This window comes from Sceloporus undulatus, chromosome 2 (genome assembly GCF_019175285.1).
Source record: "Sceloporus undulatus isolate JIND9_A2432 ecotype Alabama chromosome 2, SceUnd_v1.1, whole genome shotgun sequence".
NCBI lineage: Eukaryota > Metazoa > Chordata > Lepidosauria > Squamata > Phrynosomatidae > Sceloporus > Sceloporus undulatus.
The window spans coordinates 312,566,236-312,590,584 of record NC_056523.1 but is presented as its reverse complement, the minus strand read 5'-3'; the positions used below and the strand labels follow the sequence as shown (position 1 = coordinate 312,590,584).

At 40.0% G+C, this 24,349-nt stretch overlaps 1 protein-coding gene across 2 annotated transcripts in view; it reads right to left on the bottom strand.

Annotated features, from left to right (window-relative positions):
- Positions 1-518: 518 nt before the first annotated feature.
- LMAN1 (lectin, mannose binding 1) overlaps positions 519-24,349 on the bottom strand; it is a 29,694-nt gene continuing 5,863 nt past the window's right edge. Inside the window, exons 2-14 of one of the 2 annotated variants that reach the window (XM_042453917.1) lie at positions 22,920-23,074; positions 22,729-22,836; positions 21,136-21,197; positions 19,885-19,984; positions 18,488-18,611; positions 16,697-16,755; positions 15,809-15,892; positions 15,090-15,222; positions 13,734-13,918; positions 13,550-13,620; positions 8,246-8,399; positions 6,887-7,008; positions 519-2,481 (exon numbers count right to left, since the gene is read on the bottom strand). In XM_042453917.1, coding sequence (XP_042309851.1) covers positions 2,445-2,481; positions 6,887-7,008; positions 8,246-8,399; positions 13,550-13,620; positions 13,734-13,918; positions 15,090-15,222; positions 15,809-15,892; positions 16,697-16,755; positions 18,488-18,611; positions 19,885-19,984; positions 21,136-21,197; positions 22,729-22,836; positions 22,920-23,074 — 1,394 coding nt within the window. In that variant the 3' untranslated portion in view covers positions 519-2,444. The remainder of the gene's footprint in view (positions 2,482-6,886; positions 7,009-8,245; positions 8,400-13,549; positions 13,621-13,733; positions 13,919-15,089; positions 15,223-15,808; positions 15,893-16,696; positions 16,756-18,487; positions 18,612-19,884; positions 19,985-21,135; positions 21,198-22,728; positions 22,837-22,919; positions 23,075-24,349) is intronic. The other variant, XM_042453918.1, reaches the window with a different exon arrangement.

Genomic DNA, 24,349 nt, shown 5'->3' with positions numbered 1-24,349 from the left:
CTTTGATATCACTTGCTTTTTATGTCATTAACAAATTAACATCTGCTGCAATTAAGTGCTATTACAAATAGTCTTTTGGAGAGTAAGGCTGTATTCCTACACCCAAGATCTGGGAATGAGTCCCACTTGTGCTGGGACTTCTTGACAGTATTTAAAATGTAAATGTGAAATGTTTAAATTTGAACATTATGACTACGATATAGGACAAAGGACTTTACATACCTATTTCAAGTGGGACTAAACTGGCTTAGGCACAAATATGCCATGTAGGTGTGTAGATGTGCAGACATGGAACGGATTAGACAGGAAATCCCTGTGTTTTCTCACACAAGGTGACAGATAAATCTGCTTGGAAGAACACTACCTTTTGAGAGAAGCCTATTTTGAATTTCCTCCCCTACCACTAAAGACCAAGGCTTAAATGTTGCAGTCTTTCAGAAAAGTATTATTGTAGCATTAATCCGTCCATAAGATGTTTTGAAGCCTGGTTTTAGCCCACTGGAACACAAGATACAATATTGGTTGCTTCAATATTTTAATTTTAAAATTGAATGCATCACATCTGGGAAAACTGACATGGTGAAAACAAAATAGAAATACAGTATGATCTAAGAAGGGATCCCCATTTCCCAAAATATACTCTCTAAAGGGAGATGAGGCAATAGAATCAGTTCTTCTGGAATTAAAAGCACCAAAAAAATTCTCTTTCCACAGTCAAAGTGGTATCATTTTTGGTGCTGGTGCGAGAAAGCCACGGACCAACGTTCAACATTAACAATCACTTGAGCAGCAGATCATATGCGCGCATTCATTTTTCAAAGGCACCTGTAAAAAAAAAATCTTGCTGGTGTGGAACTGAGTGGGCTAACTGCCCTTTTCTTTGATTTTGGTCGGTTAAAATGCTGCTGTTAACTTGCTCCTATTTGTGAATTATGAATGATTAATTTAAAGCAGCAGGTTCTTCTCTCAGATGTACATAAAGCTTGATGAGAGACTAATACTACCAATGACATGGCTGGGGTTGATGGAAATATATATGAAAGCCAGATTTCTACTGCATAGATTTCTTTTGTTCCTCAAAGATTTCAGGGACAATGACTTCAACATATGTAATACTGATTGTGGTAGAAGAGTCATTCCCAAACTGTGGATCTCCCAGATACTCTTGGATCACAAACTGGACTACAACTTCCAGAATGCCTTACCACTGGCCCTGCTGACGGGGGCTTCTGGGAGTGGATAAGGTTGGAAACCTGTAGACTACAGTTGCCTTTTGCTAAACATCCAACTTAAAGCAGTTCCAATCACATATGAATCCAATTTAAGGATACTGGATGCTTTATTCATGTACATTAAAAATAATTCCTGAGGGTAGTACAAGTGACAAGCCAGAGATAAGGTGGAACTAGTTAGTATATTCTGATTGAGAACTTTCCTAAGAATGTTTACATGACAAAGGCTGGTAGCCAAAATACTTGTAGTTTTTTTTTAAATACAACACTGATTTAGTAAATATGAAAGGATCAGCAGTGGAAGGTTTTGTAAGAATGCTGTCAAGAGTGTTCATGCAGTGTTCCTGGGTTAATGTACAGAACGCTCTGGAGATGGCTGTGTCACTCAGAAGGATTCATTACAACGTCTGTATGGTTTATAACAATGTCCAGTCGGGTTTTGTTTTTTTAAAAAGACCACCTTCACATTGTGTGCTCTAGCCAAGTAAATTCTGAATTCATGCAAGCTAAGATCTCTTCTCTGAAGAGAGATTCAAGAACACTTTTGCAAAAGTATGGTCAGCATCAGAAATACAAAGAACTATTATCAAAACATGCTGGAAAGGACTACAATTTCCTGTAGATGTCTTCCCTCTGAAAGAGAAAATCCCATTGAGGATTGATTGTTCCAGGGACTTCTTCTCAATTAAATACCTCTGCTGGTAACTGCTGCTTCTGCACATTTGGCGATTGGGGGAGGGGAGGAAGGCAGACCTACACCACCATACTTCTACTTGGCTGACATTTCCCACAGCATCAGCCAAAATTTTGCAACATCTTTCCCTAAAACAGAAGGGCAATGTAGTTTTCAGATACTGCCAATCAGTTACGTAACAAGTATATTACAGCAAATCTTCCTGATTCCTGACCGCACCCTTCAAAAACCAGACAGTGTAATAAATTAGTATGGGCAAGGCCTCAGTCACGTAAGAGAATCAGGACAGTAGAGTAAGGGCCACCATTCCAGCTTGTTTGGGAAGCTTAAGGACAGAGTCAGGACTTGCCTCATTTTTGCCATTATTTCCATTGTTAATTTTAGATTTTCATCCTGGATTCAGTGTACTCAGTAAAAATTCAGTAATTTAAAATATTGAAGCATTTCCAACACTAAAGTTTCCCTCCTTCACAGCTCATGTGATGCTCTGCATATGCCTACTGAATGCAAACTGGTCATCAAAAGAACTTCTTGGCTGCTGCTTCCTGCTGAGACCTGCACATACACAAACAGAGAGAAATCAGTTAGCTAAACAGAATGTATTATTACTGTTTTTACTTGACTATAAGTATTTTACTAATGCTCAGGAGCTGAAGATTATAGTGCTGACGTGTACTAAGAGCAAAGGTTGATATTCCAGGTCATGTAAAATTATCTGTTTTGGAATGTAAACAATTTGGAAATGGCTCCTAACTTATAATTCTAACACAAATAAAAGGAAGTACTGCATAAACAGTTTGAGGACAGTGAAACAAAACATAGATAGTGGTTTGATTGATGGGTACTATGAGAGATAGAGACATATGTTAGGTGTAATATTTGAATATCTAATGAATATACAGGGGTGTAAATGTTTAATTCGGTGTAACCAATGGAATGAGATTTCTAGTTTTCTTTGTTAAAAATACTATAAAAATTGGGTTCATTTTGAATTCGGGGTCCCAATAATTTGGATGAAATTCCTACTGGGAACAGCTGCAGCTAAAAATAAAAATGTTTCCTTTTCAATCAAGCTCCTGGCCTCCCTGCTGATTTCTGGTTAAAATTCTGGTTTTAACATAATCTATAATCAATAATCTATAATCTATAACAGGCATGTTTTGAGGCCAACATGGTGGATTTTGACATAATCTGTCCCAGCCTCAGAAGCTGTTTAAATATCTCTGGCTATGAGGGAAGAGTGAGGTGTCTGGCAGCAACCTCCATCAGCACACATGCGCATGCAGTGACTCGGGGAAACAGGCACTCATTCTCTCTCTATCCTTTGCCCCAGTAGTGTTTAAATATCTCTGGCTACGAGGGAAGGGTGGGCACTTCTTTTAGGAGCTTTATAAAACAGTATTACCATATTGACCCATATACAAGTCGACCCAGGATTTTGGAGTTAATTTTGGGGCATAAATTTCTCGAATTATAGTCAAGTATATACAGTAAATGCATTTCTTAGCTGCCTTTCAAAATGTCAGTCTTCACACGTGGCTTAAATACAGAGTACACCATTTCACATGAATAAAAAATTCATAAAACCATAATTTTTAATATCGACTTAAACCAGTAGCAAAAGCAGAATCTGTAATAACCGTCTTCAACTGGATGCTGAACAAAGTTTTCTTTAAAACAACCAGGTGTGTCTCTTGAAAAAGAGCACTTAAAATCAGGGAGCGCCACAGAGAAGGCTCTGTCTCTAGTAACTGCCTAACTTAATGGCAAGCAAACAAATAGACTCTTTGAATGTAATGTTAATCCAAGGCAGTGGTTCCCAAACTTTAGTCCTCCAGGTGGTTTGGACTTCTATTCCCAGAAGCCCTAGACACCAACCATCAGGAATCTGGGGAGCTGGAGTCCAAAACATCTGAAAAACCAAAGTTGCGAATCACTGATCAGGGGAAAGTTCATAACCTAACTTTAAATGACGTAGCTATGTTTACATATTGCTTTACAGGTCAAAACTTGCACTTGGTCTAGAAATGCACTGGCAAATGGCTCAGCTGGTATAGAATTGATGATTCCAACAAGGACTTGTGTGAATGTGTTCTGTGTCAATGATTTTTCCCAAAGTGTCTTCAATTTCTGTCACTGAACTGTTTCCAAACTGTCTTCCATTTAACAATGGTTGTACAAAGCAGTACAAAAATGGGATAGAGGTTTTGCATACTAACATAAATAAGCATTTAAACACACACACACACATACACACACACACACACACACACACAGAGAGAGAGAGAGAGAGAGAGCCTATATATAGAAATGTCCGTCTAATGCAAGAGCAGGCAACTGTGGAAGGAGACGGGGACACTTCTGGGAGACCCTGGAGGGCTATACCCCCTGCTGCAGATGCTTCTTCTCTCTCACACAAAAATGAACTCCTGTCCTCTAGGGAACAAAGGAGGCTTTTCACCATTTTGAGGGGCCTCCCTGAGCCATTTTAGGCCAAGGAGAAGCCACTATTTTTACAAGAGCAAGTGAGCAGAAGTCACATCCTATTCAGTTCTTGTTTCAAAAAAGGTCTCTCTTGGGCCTGAATTGGCCTGGATTGGGCCCAAAATGTGGTGGAAATGCTCCCACATTTCCTAGAGGGCACTGTGGGGCAAAATCAGAATCTCAAAAATTTTGCTTGCTCCCAAGAGAGGTGTGGAGCCTCCAAACATGTTGGAAATGTCTTCCACGTCCCTAGAAGGCTTTTTGAGCAAAATGATTTGTTTCTCCCTTACCTTGAGAGCCTTGTGGGCTACAAAAACGACCCTGGGAGCCATGTATCGTGCAGTACATGGGCCATATTTTGCCCACCCTAGTGCAATGTGGTGTGCCAAGAAACCATTGTTTCTATTCAATGCACTGCTAATGGACTGCAGATATATCCTAATCCAGCTGTCCTTTCCAATAAGCCTTTAAATTCCTCCCCACTCTCTCCTTTTTTTGTTCAAGCATGCTGGCAGTCTGAGGAAAGAATATTCAGAAAGATTGAAATGTTCTGTAACTGTTTTTTCTATTAAAATTACTTTTCTAATGTCAGATTTGTCTCAGAATCTGCCAGGGTCTCTCTTCCTTCGATACTGCTGTCACATAGAAGGTGTCTCCTTTTTAATGAGGAAGAGTTTGAATATTAGGCTAAATAGTATGGCCCTAGTCTAAGCATCTTCTACTAGAACTAAGACTAGACCCAGTCTCTTTACAGGAGACAAATAAACAACTGCAGCATAATCTGATGCAACTGAATTGACTACAGATCTCTAGGTGATGAATACCAGCACTTAAGTTCTCAAAATTATTTCACTCACTCTTTGAACAAAGAGACTGGTTTCAGAACAGCCACTAGGTTTGTATTCTTTAGGGAAAACTAAATGTTGCTTTATAGCTGCACGTGACTGCCTGATACAACTTTGGAAGGAGGACTTTTGTTGGAAAAGGTTGGTGCTTACATCTTTCTCTGACAACCATTTTCGTTCTAAAACTGATCTCTCAACTTGCTCTCCATCTTAATCTTGAAAACAACAGTTAGGGGCATGGCAGACCTTATACAGTCCTCTCTCTTTTAAAGGTGCCCTTGGAAAATTGATGCTTTCCCAAGCTGGCACCCTCCAAATGTATTGGACTTCATACCCCATCATATCTTACCACTGCCATGTTAGTTAGTAGTAATGAGAATTGTAGTCCAGAAGCTCTTCAGTTCTGGGGAAAGATGGTTTATATTTTCTCTTTCCTGCTATTTCTGTCCACCTTGACTACTCCAGATCAGATCTCAGGGAGTCCAAGGTTCACCTTCTAGCCAAACTGGCCTTCTGCAGTAGTGAATGTTAAGCTATCCGATATGAGAGATCTAATGTTTTTACCCCCAATATGGCAAGAACTGGTATCATATTTGCATCCATTGGCTTCCAGTTTCTTTCTTTCCTGAAAACTAGAGATTAGCAATACATGGCCCAAGGACTGGCAATGGTCCACTGACCATCAATTTGAGTAGCTCTGTTCTAAGGAACTCCAAGTAATGTGAAAAAAGCACAATTACATTATTTGATTATTGTTTGCATCTCTATGGCGGGATACAGACTGCCCTCATTTGTTATGCGAGGGAGCTGCAGTGGACAAACCATGCAGTTCCCTCACGCAACAAAAAGCTGCTGCAAAAAGCAGCTTCTTTCTGCGGTGCCATTATGATGCCGCAAGGCGCCAATGGTGCACTTGCGGCATCATGAAGGCGCCGAGATGTGCAGATGCTAGGCGTCCTTCACATCAAAATGGCAGCGCCCATGTGTATAGGGCGTCGCCATTTTTACGCCCCCATCACGTACAAGGGGCGTTGCACGTGACGGGGCGCCTCATGGCGCCCGGTTAAATCGAGCCTATGCTGCCTTTCCTTCAAGGAACACAAGGCAATGTATAAGACCCTGCCGGGTGGATAGTAGAAACAGGTTTTGGCTGGCTACCAAGGTATAACTTAACCAATTGCACCAGCAGGAAAAAAAAAAACCCTTTGAATATATACTGGTAAGCCTTTGGCAGATGACATCACTTATTGCAGAATGGTCATTGTGGTTTTTTTCTTCTTCTTCACTTGTGTATTCTTAAATGATGTCTTAAATTTGTTATGCTTTTCTCTATTATGCTTTAATTTTATTCAATTTGATTTTGAGCCACCTTGATTCCCATTCTTGGGAGAAAGAAAGGATATTAACTGAACAAATGAATTAATGACTAAAGACAGGGTGAATCAGTCTTCCTACAGTGACTGGAAAAGCCTACCATTATTTCAACTTGTATAATCCAGAGACAATTTATGATGCACCACAACTACTGATGCCTGCTTCTGAAGCACTGATTCACACTTGTGAGCTACTAAATCAAATCTACTCTGCCACACTACAACCATTTGCAAAATACTTTCAAAACAGTTGCTTACCTATACATGATGTAACCAATGAATAATAACGTTTGGACTGTTACAAATATGAAGAAATGTGTTGTAGATAAACAAGATGGAAACTGTGGCAGCTCTGGACATTTAGGTTTTTCATTTGATGGCTAGAAAACAAGATGGCAGTAATGAATTTTCAGCAGGAATAAACTCAGTAAATATTTCTTTCAAAGGACATATTTGAAAATTCAGCATGTATTTCTTTGTTTCCATATAAGAAAAATGCAACTAATATTTAATCTGATTAAATTTCAGAGTGAAATACATGAAGAAACACAGAAGACAACAAGCCCTAGCAAAAGGCAAAGTCAGCACACCAACACAACACAGATTCTCAGTTTTGCAAGGACCCTTGACACAACATTAGGGACTGCATGTTGCCCTCTAAAAGCAAAACCAATAGTGTTCTGAATCCATTATCTGCCCACCTTGCAGTACACAGACATGTCTATACCAACTCTTTCCCTGCAGATGGTTTTGAGAAAAGACCTTACAGATTATCATGCCAGATATGGGGAGACTGCAGGGTCACAGAATCTGCCTTCCACAGAATTTCTGGTACATCCAGATAGCATCCATACAAAGCTTTCTGATGTTATCTGGGAGCATGGATAAGGAAGGGAATGGGAAAAGTTTGCAATCAAATCGGGGGGTATTTAACATTCTCAGCCAAAGAACACTCATGTCTCTGCAAACAACAAACCTTGGGATCCAACCTTGGGATGCAAACATGAGCAGTTAAAGTAGAATGATAGTGCTATAGTGTGAAAGCATTCCAGGAGGGGTGAGATGGCTGCTTGAAGTCAGCAGCAGCAAATTCCTCACTGTTGTTGCTCAACTACTAGCTATTTCCCTTTCTGGGAAGACAGAGCCTGCATATGTTACATATGCCATTAACATATCTTGTTGTAAGTACTGAGGTAGGATCCAAATCTATTCCTCTAAGCTTCGGCACAATGAACTGTGGGGGCAGAGGGAGGAGCCATTTGGGCCCATACAGACAGGCCAAAATAAAGCTGCTTCGGGTCACTTTGGATATATGCTGTTTAAATGATGCATGCGTCCTAAGAGGCCAGAAGTCATCCAAAGCCACGTTCCAGTCCTAAAGACTGGACCACAGCTTTGACACAGCTTCTGGCCTCTTAGGACGCATGCATCATTTAAACAGCATACTTTCAAAGAAGCAGCTTTATTTTGGCCTGTCTCTACAGGCTCATTTGACTTCTCTTCTGTCTCCGGTACCAAAATGTGTTGGAACAGCCCTGCTTTAAGGTGACTTATGGAATCACAACACGTGGAACCAATGAGCTGAACTATTTGAACATTAGATTCATATTACAGTACCAGATTTCTTTGGACTAGATGTTCGATATCCCTCTTTACTACATGAAGATGCTCCTTGATGTCATTGAAGTGTTGGGTTGTTTCATAAACTCCACCAGCTGACCCAGCATGTTGAATACCACTGACTAGCCTCAGGGCTTCTCCCACGGAATTTCTGGGGGGGGGGGGGGGAGAAAAAAAAAACCAGTTTTCAGCACCAACAACTCTTGGTTGTTACAAGCCAAGACTCGCCATCTTTTATTTACTTTTAAAGTGAAGTTAAAGGGATCTGAAGCCTTTCCAAGATTGGAAAACTAACACAATAAAAAAGCCTTCCACTGGCTCTATTTGTATCCCATATCTAAGAAGACCAATGGGTTTAAAGAAAGATGAGGAGAGACCCAGGGAAAGGGCTCTGGCTGGAGTATAACAAGCACCATGCCTGAATGCCTTTAAGCTTCTCAGTTGCTCATCCCCACCTTTCAGTAAATCTAGTGAATTGCTCAGAAAAGCTGTTAGGAGCATGACTGTTGATTTAGAGCAGGAATAAATAATTTGTGGCTCTCTAGATGCTATATTTCAAATCGCATCAGCTCTAGCTAACATAGAGGCTCAATAGACCAGCACTTTGTGCCAGCCAATGGATGGAGTTAGGGTGCAGTGTCCGCACGTTGCGTGCCCTCACCTTGCCATCAGGGCGCCATTTTGGCACACGTCAGCCCACACAGTGTATGCCATGATGATGCCTCTCTGGTGCTGCATCCACATGATGAAGCACTGAAGGGGCATCATAAAGCTGCTCTGCCCTGGCTATGGCATTCCTTGGAGGGTGGGAAAAGGAGCCGCTTTCTGCAGCTCCTTTTTGTGCTCTCCGGAGGCTGGATCGGGGCCATGGCATGAGGTTGCTGCAGCCCTGATCTGGCCAGTAAAGGGGCGGCTGCAGACCACCCCAAAGGGATGGTCTGTATAGTCCCATAGTCAATTGTGAGGTAGATGAAGTACTGAAGAACCATAATTTGACATCCTTAACTAAGATTTAAAAAGACTTAAGAGACCCTTTTGCCCATGAGCTGATTCACAGGATACCAGAATATGCCTCTGTAAACTGGCTGCAGGACATCACATACGGAAGAATTCTCTCTTGGACCTATCCTGCTTGCAGTTTTATGACAGGTAATTGGTTGGCCTTGTGTAGACAGCATGCTGAACTAGACAGGCCTTTGGTCAGATGGGGTGGGTTTCTTCTTATATCTTAAGGGAGTACATCAGTGGTCACAATCAAGCGTCAGTACTCTCTCATTCAAAGCAACCCAATTAAAAAGTAGAATCTACCAAAATCTCCTGTGCTATGATCACTGAGTGTGGAAAACTGATCCAAGACCTGTCCCAAATCAAGGCACAGTGGAATAAGATCCCAGGCCTGACCAGTAGGCAACTGCTTCTCTATAGTACACTATTCCCCAACATATCTGAAAGAGGAGGCTATAGTAGGGAAGAGTGTTCCAACAGGATCCATCTTACTTTCAGGACAATGCCTATTAAAAAAAACACAATACACTTTCCTGGGATCCGGTCAAAATCTAATAAATCTGTCCACATCACTCAATTTGATTTGTCAAATTATTTCAGCTCTCTCAAGGCAATCTACTTTTCCTCTACTCAGAAGTAAGTCCCTGTATAGGACTGGAGCCTTAATCCCTCTAGGCACAAATTTCTATTCTTTAAAAAAAAAAAAAAAGCAGACGACTGAATTTAATGATTTGAATCCGAATCTTCCATAGCTTTAAATAATATCATAATTTGAAAGAATCTGAAATCTCCTTCAAGACAACAAAACAACCTCACTATGTTTTAGGGATAACAGAAGCTTTAAGACCTATGGATCATGATTACCTCTTACATGGCAAATTCATTTCCTGCACACATCAATGCAATGTGTAGTATTATCTCGGCATAAATTCCTTTCTGCTCTTCCAGAAAAGAAAATTAAAGCCATAAAAGGTGCAGATGCTGTAACTGGTGATATTACAAATATAAAGTGATTGGATAAGGGAAGCAAGCATGACTGTTAATATGTTCTTATATTTTTCTTCTTCTTATGATGCCTCTTCCCAGTTGCAAAGAGGATTAGTTGAATATCAGCATCTGAACTGTAATCCTTTTACTGTTAACAGAATAATCAATGTCTATTTTCCAAATTTGTTCTAGTAATTTGTTTTAAACTCTCTTTGGACAAAGGTGGTTTAACTGCAACTCTTTGTTTAGTGCCATAGTCTGCAGTCTTTAGTAAAGCTCTTTATTCAGCCATATAATAATCACAGTTGTAACATCTAAGTAACTAGAACACATTCAATCACTACTTTCCTGTAAATACCAAAAACATACAATAAACATTGCTTAAATATTACGGTACTATGATCATGAAACCCACTGGGTGACCCTGGGCAAGTCACAGTCTCTCAGCCTCAGAGGACAGCAATAACGAACTCACTCTGAAGAAACATGCCAAGAAAAACCCATGTAGGGTTGCCTTGGGGTTGCCATAAGTCAGAAATAATTTGAAAGTGCACAACAACAACAATGTGCTGAAGTTAAGTAGGCACTGTTAGGAGGGAAGAGTTGCAGATACTAATGTATAGTAGTGATAATTCAAAAAAAAGGGTGGCCCAAAACCAGTTGTTAGTTCCAATTAGAGTAGATTCACTGGTTCACTGAAGTTTACAAAGTATTGATTTATTCTTTAACAAATGACTGAATATATCTACTCTAGCTAGAACTAGCCATTGGATATAAGCGAGACTTCATTTGCACACATAGATTGAAGGGGCTTTTTAAAATAACCATATGAAGAAGCACACATTAAAATTAATCAGAAGTGGCTCTTAAACCTTATTAAAATTCAAAATCCTAATTTTAGAGGAATCTATGCTGTAACAGGCCAAGTGTGCCAGTGATCAAAGTTCAAAATTTACTGAAACAAAAATTACTTTTTTGTTCTTCCCTGTTGGTTACCATTGTTTTACAGGCAATGTTTATTTGCCAGTGTATACAGTTGAGGAACAATTTAATTTGTTACATGTTTGCAAGGAATAGCATAGTTTAAGAATACATTTTAGAGTAAATCAAACAACTTACAGTATTTACTTGTCAATTACAAAAGCTAACTCCATAAAAATACTATCATTTGATACCAATGAATGAAAAAAATTAAGAATTTAGGGATGGTAAATAACTGATGGAGGGCACTGCAGTTAAACAATCTCTTTATAAAAGACACAAAAGCAACCTTCTCCAGTTGACTATGTAAGTCTGAAGTCTATTCTTACAAAGTGATTAGGAAACATTCAGATCTTGACATGACAAATTACATGGACAATAAGTCTCTTCGTTCCAGAGATGACCCAAAAGACAGAGGGATGTTCATTTGTTTTTGTTTTTTATCTACTACAAGACATTCTTTAATCTCAAGATGAAAATATTAAGATTATGTTATGGAAAAGCTTTCTTAATAAGTAGTCACTAAAAGGGCAAGCTTCTGATGTTAACAAGGAAATCTAATTTACTTTTCCACTACAAAGATTTGTGAAGAATATTAAAACGAAAGCTGTCTCCAAAAAACATGGATGAAAACAGAAGTACATTCTATAATCTTTATTCTATAAAAGCTGACCTACTTAGGTATACTGAAGGCGTTGTCCTTGAACTATTAATATCGGTAAACATCTTAGGCGTGTTACAGACCGCCATTTAGTACGTGCTCCGTGCGTACTAGGGTTAGGAAGAGGCGTACTAGGGTTAGGAAACGTCTTACCTTCCTAACCGGCCCCGTCCCAGTACGCGCGGAGTGCGTAGTAAATGGCAGCGCCCGTTCACACGGGCGCCGCCATCTTTACATCTCGGACGCACAGCGTCCGGACATCGCACAGCGGAAGTGACGCCGCGGTGCCACTTCCGGGTGCCAAAAAGAAGCACCATTTCGGTGCTTCTTTTTAGCTGCGACGGGAAGCCTCGCGGTCTGGCCGCTGGGGCTTCTCGGCGCAGCTAATGACGGCGGCGGCACACCGCCCGCTTTTGGGAGATCTGTAACGCGCCATAGTTCAGAACCGTTATACAAAGATCCCAAGACATTTCCTACACTTTACTACAAGGCCTAACACTGTTCCTCCACCTAGCACTGCAAATAAGTATTGGAGCAACACGAGAAATTCACACACTTTCTTATCTTAAGATCTTCTCCATAACTGGGCCCCTAGTAATGTGACAATCAGAATAAACAATAAACAAAGAGGAAATGCATCTGGGAGGAAGGAAGGCGCTGCAGCCTACTACCTAAACTCCATAATGCTCTGAATCTAATTCTGTACAAGTGTAGGACACATAGGCAAGGCTGAACAGATACCATGGAAAACAGCACTGCAGATATGAAGCAGCTAGAACTCATACTGGTCATCATCCCAAACTCTTTCCTAGAATCAACAAGCAATGTTCTACAGTAAGCCATGATTCTACTTACAAGATTGCTGGTTTTGAAGGATTACACTTTTTATTTTTGTTATTTCCCTTCAAATCATTTCTGATTTATGGCAATCCTATCACAGGGTTTTTCTTGGCAAATTTCTTCATAGGGGGTTTGCCATTGCCATCCTCTGTAGCTAAGAGTGCGACTTGCCCAAGGTCACAAAGAACTTACATGATCTTTATCATATTGTAGTGTAAAACAATATCTGTTGTTATTAATAGTACTCTGTAAATATGTTTTACTTGTTTGACTAGAATACAGATTGGAAGATTAGACTTCTAAACTCAAAGAGAAGTTCAAAAAACTTTGAAGTTTTTTTAAAACTAAAAGGTAATAAGGAAGAATTATAATGAGCAGTTTTATTAAGAAATTCTCTATTATCTTTTAGAGCTGTTCTACTTACTTACACAGTTTCATACCAGTAACAGCTTTCAACAGGTTGAGTCTCCTTTATCCGAAATGCTTAGGACCAGAAGTATTTTGGAATACTTGTATTTCCATATGCATACATAAAGATGTATCTTGGAGATGGGACCCAGTTTAAGTACAAAATACATATGCACCTTGTATGTATAGCCTGAAGGTAATTTTATAAAATAGGTTTATAATGTTGTACATTGTGCACACTGAATCATGAGAAAATAAAGGTGCCACTGTCTCAGTCACTCACGAAAAAGCTTTTGGTTTTTGGAATATTTCAGATTTAGGAATTCCACATAAGGAAGTCTCAACCTGTACCTACATCATGCAGTATGAAATAAGAAATAACTGGGCTGTTATGTCCTTTTTCACACATGTGGTCTTACTTCATTTCACCAACTTGTCTTAGGACCTCCTCCTGAGTTTTTGCAAAAGTTTCAAGTCCTTGCTGAGAGACCTTAAGTAAAAAGACAAACACACACACCATCAATAGCACTGCTGAAGAATGGCAAAGGTAAGTATTGTGATAACTGTGAGAGATACACACACATCAAGATTGTGTTTCACTACCTGCCCTGGAACACCAGGTGCTCTTTTGGAAATTTCATCTGTCAATGAAGAGACGTATCTTCTTTGCTCATCCAGAATCATGTCTAATTGCCTGTTGAGTTGCTTTATTTCAAGATGTATTCGGTTTTGGCCTTCAAAGATTTGCCTTAGCTCACGATCACTGACCGTCTCAAAAAGATCCTCCGCTAAGAAGAAAATGGACATTCTAGTTATATGTTCTTGGTTGATCACAACTAATTCACCAATATGGCTATCACTTCCCACTCAAGCATTTAAATGCTCACAATGTGACAGCATTTATACCCATTCAACATGCTAATTTAATAGGAAGGTGCTCCCAACACACAACACGAAAGAACGAACAAAGCTCGAGAAATATCTATGCTCAACAGTGCAATCCCATTCAAAAACAGCACTTGACCTGATTGATGTGTGGGGAGATGATCAACCACTGTGCAACAACACTCCAATACCATTGCACAACTGAAGGATCCAAGATAACACCACTGAAAAATATTTACACTATACTAAATGTATATTTAATCTTATCATACAAGCTGGCATCCTGTTTGTGAATTATGCATGGATAAATTTCCTTACACATGTGGTTATTCTTTTTGGGAAACAGCATGTTTATATTCAACTGACAGTTGCAAAAAGCAGAACTGAACATATGGTCCATTCTGTATTTACATGCAGATGGGCACTGCACACTGAAGTGTAAATGTCCACTGACCATAACTGTGCATTACACATTTGTTTGCACACTCAGCTGCACAGTGCTGCATTTCACTAATGCACAATCATCACAGAACTCCATTGCTGCAAAGTTACACACCAACTTCTTGATACAGGATACTGGCTGAAAGATCTACCACAAATGCTATCCTGAATTATGTCTGATTTGTTAGCTTCTAATGCCTTACAGTATCACATGAAATATTTCGTCCTCCCATGTTCAGACAGCAAGGGGAGGCATCTGATGAGAGTTTGTGTAACTGCAAGCAAGGAAAATGCTCCCAGTCTTTTAGAATTATTAACCCAAAGTTTCAGAATGTTCTACATAAATTGGGCAATAGAGAATGGGAATAAAGCTACAAGGAGATAACCAATTATACCTGGAGTTCATATAATGTTGTGCTGTGCTATAAACTACAATTTCATAGGGCTCCCAAAGTGCTAACTCTGGAGCTTCAGAAATTTCTACAGCCATTTCTCATGCAGACATTATAAGATGCATATTCACTCAGATTCAAATAAAGATTAAAGTAACACCAGGAAAGCAAATCTGAGTTTTGCCTTCCCAGCTCCACCTCCACCACCATCCCCAGTTAAGTCCGTCACCAGGCCACTTACTGGGCTGCCCTTGTACATCAGGATGCTCCTTCTGAAATTCCTCCTTCTTTTTGTCCAGCTCTTGCTGGAAATGCTCAAACTGTTCTTGATACTTCTCTTTGTCTTTTTCAGGGATTTCTGTATCAGCTGGAGGCTTTAAAACCAATTTTGAAAGAAAATTATTTAAGTAGGTACCCAAAAATTTATTGCCACTTTCAGGTATACCCTACTGAGATCCAGAAGCAGTTTTATTTGGGCAATAAACCCTCATGTGGTTATTGTCACATGAAAGCATTAGAGCGGCAATCAATGACCTTGCCTCTGTAGCCTCAAGGTCGAGATGGGGGGGGGGGGGGAAGAAGTCGGGCACCTACTCTAAACGTAACTTTTTAAAGTTTATGCCAGTGGTTCCCAACCTGTGGGTCGGGACCCCTTCATGGGGGTCGCCGAAGACCATTGGAAAACACCTATTTAATTACAGAAGTAGCAATGAAAATAATTTCATGGGTTTGGGTCACCACAACATGAGGAACTGTATTAAAGGGTCGCGGCATTAGGAAGGTTGAGAACCACTGGTCTATGCAGTCCATTTTTCAGATGAGGGATGGAAAACATGTGGTCCTTCAGATGTTGCTGGGCTTATTATCTTATTATCCCTGGCTACAGCTGGTGAGACCAATGGTATAATAATAATAATTAATAATAATAATAATTTATTTACATCTGCAGAAGTTGCCTACCTTTGGATAAATCTTTTGCCTAGCATGAAAGCTGTTCTTACTCTCCTTCTCATACAAGTCTAATTCCAGAAAGACCATTTCCTTCTTGGGTTAGAAAGACAAGAGATAGTATTTTTTTTTTTACATAATCAAATTCTTCTTCATATGCCAATTCTCCATGGTCTGTCCTCACACAAGCATCCACTCACTACTTATCAATCCAGACAATTTATCTTACCATTGCTGAATCATTCAGACTGTATAGGAAGATGCCACATGTAGAAGACCACACCCTTATATTCTGCTTCAGTTAAGAAAAACTACTACACCAAGTTCTGCGTCTTATTCTCATTAACAATTCTCTTAGAAAAATGCACAAATTGCATTTTTAAGAACTGTGTGTTTGGCTAGGCCAAATTTAGATTTTAAAAAACCCTCAGATGAATGATTTTAAAAGTAGTATGTCACAAGCTACTACTTGGAAGCTACTGCATTCATGAATGTAATATCCAAATTCTATTTTAACTGATGTGTTGCTATCTTCCCTCTCCCAAAACTAAGCATCATTACATTAGAATCAGCATTGCACTGTGTAGCACTACATTATAATTAGTACAAATTGGTAAAGTTCACTGAAAGGAGAACCCATTTTACTCAGTATTATGACATTCTGTAATGGAAAAAAAAAACCCCTTTTTTCCACAAAGCCCTCAGGTATACCCTACTGACATCCAGAAGCAGTTTTACTTGGGCAACAAACCCTCATGTGGTTACTGTCACATGAAAGCATTAGAGCGGCAAACAATGCCCTTGCCTCTGTAGCCTCAGGGTAGAGATGGGGGGGGGGGGGGAGAATGCTCATGAGTAAGAGCACTTCAAATAACTGCAATAGTATAACAAGATGCATACCACTTCTTTGCCAGGCTCCGTCAACTGAAAAGTCAGGAAAGACAAGACATCATGGTCATCTGGATAAAAATCCCAAACATATTAAGTTATGAGTTCCTCTTGTCCTAACACAGTAGAAAAGCATGTCAATATAAAAGCAAGTGTGCTTTCACCTGGCCCATTGTGTGATTGTCCCCACTTGAGGACATCAAGGTGTATGTACTGTAAGGCTTGGCACCAAAATATAAAGTAATGGGGCAAATGCCAAGGTGTCTGATTTTATTTTAAAAAAGACTACTATGACAACCTGCCATTTAATAGATATGTAGCAGATCAGAGGGGTACAGTAGCTCTCTTGTCTTTTGCCAAATGTCTTGGAGCTTCAACTCCCAATGTAGCATCACAGGTGGATGTTACAGTGGGACCAGGGACCCAAAGGCTTGGGGTGGTGGAAGAAGAGAGTGTCATGGTAGCCATATGGCACTTCTCTGCTCAGCACCAGGCCCAATTACTAAACTGCTGAGAGCAGTAAGGGAAGGGGGTTGGAGTCTTTCACATCTGCAAGCTACAAACATTACCTCCAGGGTAAGGCGGAGTGGGATGATGCCATCAATAATAAACCACTGCATAAATTAGCTATGCCCATTTGCTACAGCAGGCAAAAGACTGGAGCTAAGAAGGCTGATAAGTTCAAAGCAATTCAACTATTGCCAGGAAGGTAGCCATGTTAGTCTGGTTCAACAAAGACAAAGACTCCTGTGACATCTTCAAAATCAACATGTTTATTCAGCACAATCTTATGGAATGCAGCCCACTGTGTCAGCTCCAGTCCACAAGACTTTATGAGAAATAAATCCTGTTTGTGTTTAAGATGCCGTAAGATTCTTGACTGCTTATGAAGTGATTACACATGACGTGGCCAAATTTGCTAGAGGCTGTATAGGAGTAGGAAGGAACTTGTCCACATGCTTACAATCTGATATTAGGAGTTCACTGCACTTTCAAAGACAAGCACAGGCCCCAAACAGAACCTTTTGTGCTTTGGATCCCCATAGTGTTTACTGCAAATTCCTGTACCTCTGACCTGTGTCTTCTAACCAGCACAGCTATTGGAATAATAATAGGCAACGTGGCTTAGTTCCAAAGCACAACAAATTCTATGTGCCCAAGCACTCTGGGTTTGCATTTTCTCCAATCACTCTTCTACCCTGATGTCGTAGACAACAACATTTTTCCAAAGCCTTCAAGAACAGTTTGCATTATCATTAGGGAAGCATGGAAACCTGCTGTTCACAGGACAAATTCCACTGGGAATACCCAATCTGCTGAATTCATCTATGGCAGCTCTGAGAATCCCAGCATTACAAGGGATGCCTCTGGAGGTAAAGCTTATCACAGCAAACTGCCATAAATTAAGACCAGTATCTAGCGGTGCTGTACTTGAAAAAAGCCAACATAACACTATATATACAGATTCTTCCCGATACAATGCTATTGATTTTATTACCTTCCTTTTTGAAGAGAGGCTCTTACAAATGAATCACTTCTCTCTTAACAGGACCAGTTACTCAAGTGCCAAGAACTACACAGTCATTCAACTGGAAGGAAACAGCCAGTCCAGCAACTTCAACTTGTACATCCTGTTCACTTAATTCCTTCCAAAAACGTTATCAGTTAGTGCCAGTCACAGTTGCTGTTTATACAGCTATTGAATTTGCAAGCATTTCACATTGTATCAACTACTGATTTACCCAAGGAAAGAAATTATGCCTTAAAAAAGAAGGATGGGTATATCTTGAGTATTAAAATCACCTGCAAGACCACCAGTTGCTGCAGAGATTCCAAAGTATCCCTGAGATGGTAGCACCATGTTTTCTACTTTGGCACAATACTCGTAGTCTTCTTTGTCTGGAGTAAAGCCATTATTTATAAATACCTACAAAAAGAGATGCAAAGATATGAAACTGCCTTACAAAGAACAAAGCCAACTGTCTATCTAGGTCAACAATGTGACTCCAACTGGCAGTGACACTCCAAGGGCTTTTTCACACTCAGGCATTAGATTAAGATTAAGCAGATGACATAGGCGGGGTACAGACCTCCCAAAAAGGGCGGTCTACCTGCGCCTTGTTTTGCTGCGTGAGGAAGCTGCAGCGGACAAACCATGCAGCTTCCTCACGCAGCAAAAAGAACCCGCAAAAAGTGGGTTCTTTCTGTGGCGTCATGACGCTGCAGTGCGCCAATGGCACGCTCACAACATCATTTTGGCACGACGTGTGGACACTAAGCGTCCGTTGTGTGAAAATGGTGACGCCCATCTGTACAGGGTGCCACCATTTTGACGCCCTCATCACGTGCGAGGGGCGAAGGGCGTCTGGAAGCGTTACCCCTTGCACTTGACGAGGGCGCCCTATAGCGCCCGTCTGTCCAGTGTCACAGTCCAGCTCAACCTGGTGTCGTTTCGATGTCTTAGATTACAACTCCCATGATTATGTATCAAATCTGCAACTCACATCCACTTGTACAGAAACAGAAGGATGTGCTATAAGTATGGAGCATGCATGCACATCCATCCATCCACATCACACATGTAGCCCTCCACTACACTCCTTTCAGCATATGTCATTTTATATGAAAACCTCATTTTGAAACTAAAGACAAAAATATTTATTTCCACATCTTAATTGCTTTCTAACATAAGTGATAAATCTATAATTTAAACACTAACTCTTCACTATTATGGACATCCAGCTAACATGTTATTTCTTAGTATATAAGTTTGTATAAAAGAGTCAGCATACATAGTGGTTTGAGCTTTGGATGATGTCTCTGGAGACCAGAGATCGAATCCCTACTTGGCCATGGAAGCCCACTGGGTGACCTAGGGCAAGTCACATTCTCTCAGACTCAGAGGAAGACAAATACAAACCACCTCTGAACAAATCTTGCCAAGAAAGAAATTACTTGAAGGCACACAACAACTTGAGTATATAAGCACTGGCAGTACAAACTGAAAGAATAAACTAGAGAAAACTGCACAGTCTTCAAGCACTAGTACACCCTGTATTTGGCTCAAACTCCACCCCCCTCTTCAAAAGTATAATGTGAACCTTTGGAGCCATAAGTACATTTAGAGTCAAGTCTTAAATGTGTACATAGTAAGAAATTGAGAGTCAGTGGCTTTTGGCAGTATACAAAGAGAAACTTGCCGTCAGTATCTTTTGGTAGTATGTGATCTTTGCTCGAACAGGGTAAGGCTTGTTACGAAAATCTCTCTGACAGGAAGCCAAAGCTTGCGTGGATCCATCACTTTAAAAAATAAAAGAAATAAATACGAACTTGAAAGCAAGGAGAAAAAACCTATGGAATAAGCACTGTTAGCAGTTTTTGGGGGAGAGCACACAGGCCATAAAACTAGAACCATGTTTAAGTCTGGGACAGGCAAAAGAAGTTAAACCAAAGAAAGCTTAAGAGGAAACATGGTTACTGTTAGCCATGCTTCAGTAAGAAAGAGTACATGCAGTACTAAGCAGTGGTTTTCAAACCAGGAGCCTGGTGACACAGTGGTTAAATGCTTGTACTGCAAGCCACAACATTGTGAGTTTGATCTTGAGGGAATCCAAGGTCAACTCAGCCTTTCATCCTTTCATGAGTACTCAGCTTGTTGGGGCAACTGGCTTACACACTGTAAACCACTTAGGGAGTGCTTAGTTCAGTATGAAGCAGTATAGAAATGTAAATGCTATTGCTATGTGGGCAATCCTCAAGTTTCCTTAGAACAAGGCAAGTAATCTCTTGGGGGTAGGGAATTACACTGAAATGTCCTCAAGAACAGCACTGCTGTGGTATTCATTGGTAATTACAGCAGCTGTACATGCACGGTGTGGGAGGTGGCCATTTGCCCTCCTGCAACACAGAGCTGTGCCAGTCTGCAGGAGAGGTCATCCCCTTTGCTACTGCAAAGACAAACAAGACAATCTTTGAACTGTCAGTGTAATTTTAGTGGGCAGGAAAATAACAGACAACAAGGTTCACAAGAGTACCCTGATAGGGTGAAGGAGCAAGCAGCCAGAAAGAATACATATTGCCACCTTTGGGGAAGTGGGATTATGCTGTTTAAGGGGTTGACAGAGGAATGTAAGTGAAATGGTGATCTCAAGTGGGAGGCAAGAGACATATATACTGGTAACTGAACTAATGCTGCAAGTTAAGGAGAGTGGGAGCTTGAGGAGAGGTCAACTGAAAACTCATCTGCTATGCCAGGAATGGGTGACCCTGGAAGGGACTCGCAAGGTAAGTAGGCACAGGTAATGCTGTCTGTTTTCATCCCTTTTACAATGTGCAGCAATTTTCTGGGACTAGGCAGGATACAGTTATACTCTTTTCAACCAAATTAGAAATACATTTCTAAATCTGTTTCTGTAAATGAACAACAGACATTAGGCAAACATACAACTTACTTTTGATGGTCATAATGAAGCTTGCCATTGTTTCCAACAATAATCACTGCCGGGTTGTTTTTCTAAGGAAGAATGGAAATCAAAATAAAAGTGAGCTCAGACTTAACAATAAATTTAGATAGCAGAAATTCCTTCAGCAATGCCCAAAGATTGTTCAAGTAGAAAGCATGATGCTTTTCTAACGTTCAGATTTGAAGAACACAAACTAGCCATAATAACATGCACTAATCAATGTAGATTTTGCCTATCTTATCAGAAAATACACAATGCCAACTTCTTTCCCATATGCAGGCAACAGAGATAGGCATTGTTCAGAAAGGGAAACTGAAGTAAAACTTAACAGCTTAGAGAAAGCAAAGGCAAGAATGAGTAAGACAGTGTAACTAAAATCTCCAAATAAAAGAAATGAAAAAAGAAATCAAAAACCTGAATAAAGCCTATTTGCCAAATTATTTACATTGTGCCACACTTGCTCAGATGCAATTTTGCAACACAAGGAGCTCCTTAGATGTGTTTCCTTCAAACTTTGATTCCCCCACAAATACATTCTCATGCTTTAAAAATCTGAATCATGACAAACTTTTTGAAAACCATGAATATCAGAGCCACAACAGTTTTGTAAACAGCATAGAAGGGGACAAAAAATTCATGGGGAATAGACTAATCAGCCTATTCTGCACAGACATAATGCTTATATTAAATCTCTGCCAGCACCACACTTAACTATCACATGCGGAAAACCAACAGTGGGGCAAGATATCACCTTAACCTCTATTTTTGGGCCTCCCATAGGTGTTTCCCACCAGCATGGAAAGAAGAACACTGGTTAAGATGGACCTTTAGCCTGATCCAACAGGGTTCTTCTACATTCTAGCTCATCAGGAGAAAAAGCATAATTCTTGTTCAACACACTGAGGTACACCCTTATTATCTCCATTGTTCTGTAAGCATCTTGCACAAAGTGCATTCCCTGCTATCTGTGCAGATATTCTGCAGAATCCTAGCTCACTACAGTAATACCTTGGAAGCATTCACCATGTTCTTATTTATCTGTGGCACACAAGAAGATCACTACTTTTTAAAAAGCAACACTGACATTTTAAAAAATAGTTTTGTGTGTTCTGCCTCTGTAAATATATTCCCAACCATGAAACAAGGGACAAAATAACAATATAATTGGTGAAATGATCTCCAAGAATCCAAGTACTTCTTAAAGCTTAATCCTTTGAACTACTACACTGAGGAAGATGCTTACAGATCCTTGTGCTAAGTTTCTGTGACTGGCAATAATTGACTTTGAACCAAAGTTAACACTTTGGCCCAGTGGTTCTCAAATGGTGGGGCAGGATGCCCAAGGGGGCATGATAGTTGCTAAAGGGGGGGACGTGAGAGTTGGATCTCTCCTCCTTCTCTGCTTCCCAAACCTTTTCTGTCCTGGAGGGGAACAGAAAGGCAAGGGTGGCACCTGGAGCCTCTCTCTGAGGGAGGAGGAAGAGGAGAACCATTTCCTTATAAGATGTTAAAACACAGATATACATGAATGTGTGAATGAAAATATGGACACTAAATCAAACATTTTTCTGCACTACTAACCTTTGCATCATTGTCGAAGGAGTCAAAGAAAATGCCAACACCATTCCAGTTGTCAGCTGCTCCAAAAACAGGACCATCTAAGCCTTGTCCTTCCGTAAACCAGATGGCCTGTTCAGAAACATTCAGATTTAAGTTTTAGGCACTCTAGATTGTACTACTGATTGATTTGCAAAGGTAACTGTTCCACATACCAGTCCATCGGCTCCTACTCGCCCTCTTCCTGTGACTCGAAAAGTCACTTCAATCTCCCAATACTCAAATATTGATTTGCTTTTTGTCCATACTGATCCTCTTTGGCTTTTTAACGATGGTGTTATCCTTATCTGATCAGCACTGGGAATAGCATCTAAAAGGAAAATTAGTATAGTTAGTAAATAATAACTGTTGCAAGAATGATTGCTGCATAAATACACTGTACAGTGTCTCTGGCTGCTATAAAATTATTTTACAAAATTGGGAATAAATACTACTTGCTTTTACAACTAACTCTTACCTTAAAGGATAAAGGATAGAAAATACAATGAATCACCATTGCTAACATTTCATGCTCGTAAATATCCTGTGAGGCAACTTTTTAAGATGATAGTGACTCATCTAAACCTAGGTAGTTTAAAAGCAAGTAACTGAGGAAGCCACAGAACATATCTTTGGGGCAAGAAAAGGCCAATCATAAATTGCAGCATAGAAACCATACTTTGTACCTATATCAACATGCAATACAACATTCACAAACAACTCTTGCCAACCCCATAATAAACTTCAGCACTGAATAAAAGCACCTGTCAATCAGTTGTTGTTCAAGTTATTTCTGACGTATGGCAATCCTAAAGCAAACCTATCACAAGGTCCTCTGGGAATTGAGCATGTGATTTGCCCAAAGTCATCCAGTGGGTTTTCATGATCAAGCAGGGATTTGAACCCTAGTCTCCAGAGTCATAGTCCAGCACTCAAATCACTAGCCCAATTATCCATACTATGTATTTTGTATAACCAACAGAATTGTGTGTTTTTATGTCTGTGTCTAGGGTTGTTTTTTAAAACTCGCCCAGCATTTATTTCTCCTAATTCATGATTTGCAAACCTACTCTCTTAAATAGAAGGATTTGCTGGGCTCTTGTTGGATTTAATATCAGAAGTTATTTACTGCATGTCTCAAGTGCTGGTTTAATAAGTGACAGAAGAGTAAACAGAGTGCTATAAAAAAGTTAAGGCCAGTCTACTTGAGTTTTCCACTGAATGGGAAGACATTGAACACAGTACCTTTATTTAGATCAAGCAGAAAGCTCATCATAATGGATATTAAGATTATTATTATTATTATTAACCTTTATTTATAAAGCGCTGTAAATTTACACACCGCTGTACATACAATCTTTTTAATTGGACGGTCCCCTGCCCTCAGGCTTACAATCTAAAAAGAAATGACACAAAAGGAGAAAGGAAAGGTGGTGGGGAAGGGGCCTCTCTAGTAGGATAATACATATAAAATACATAGCAATACAGGAAATGATTCAATAAAACAGACAACAAAAGAACAACAAAAAGCAAGTGACAATTATGCAATGCCTGGGAACGCTTCTCTGAACAGGATGGTCTTCAGCTCCGTTTTGAAGCTGGTTAA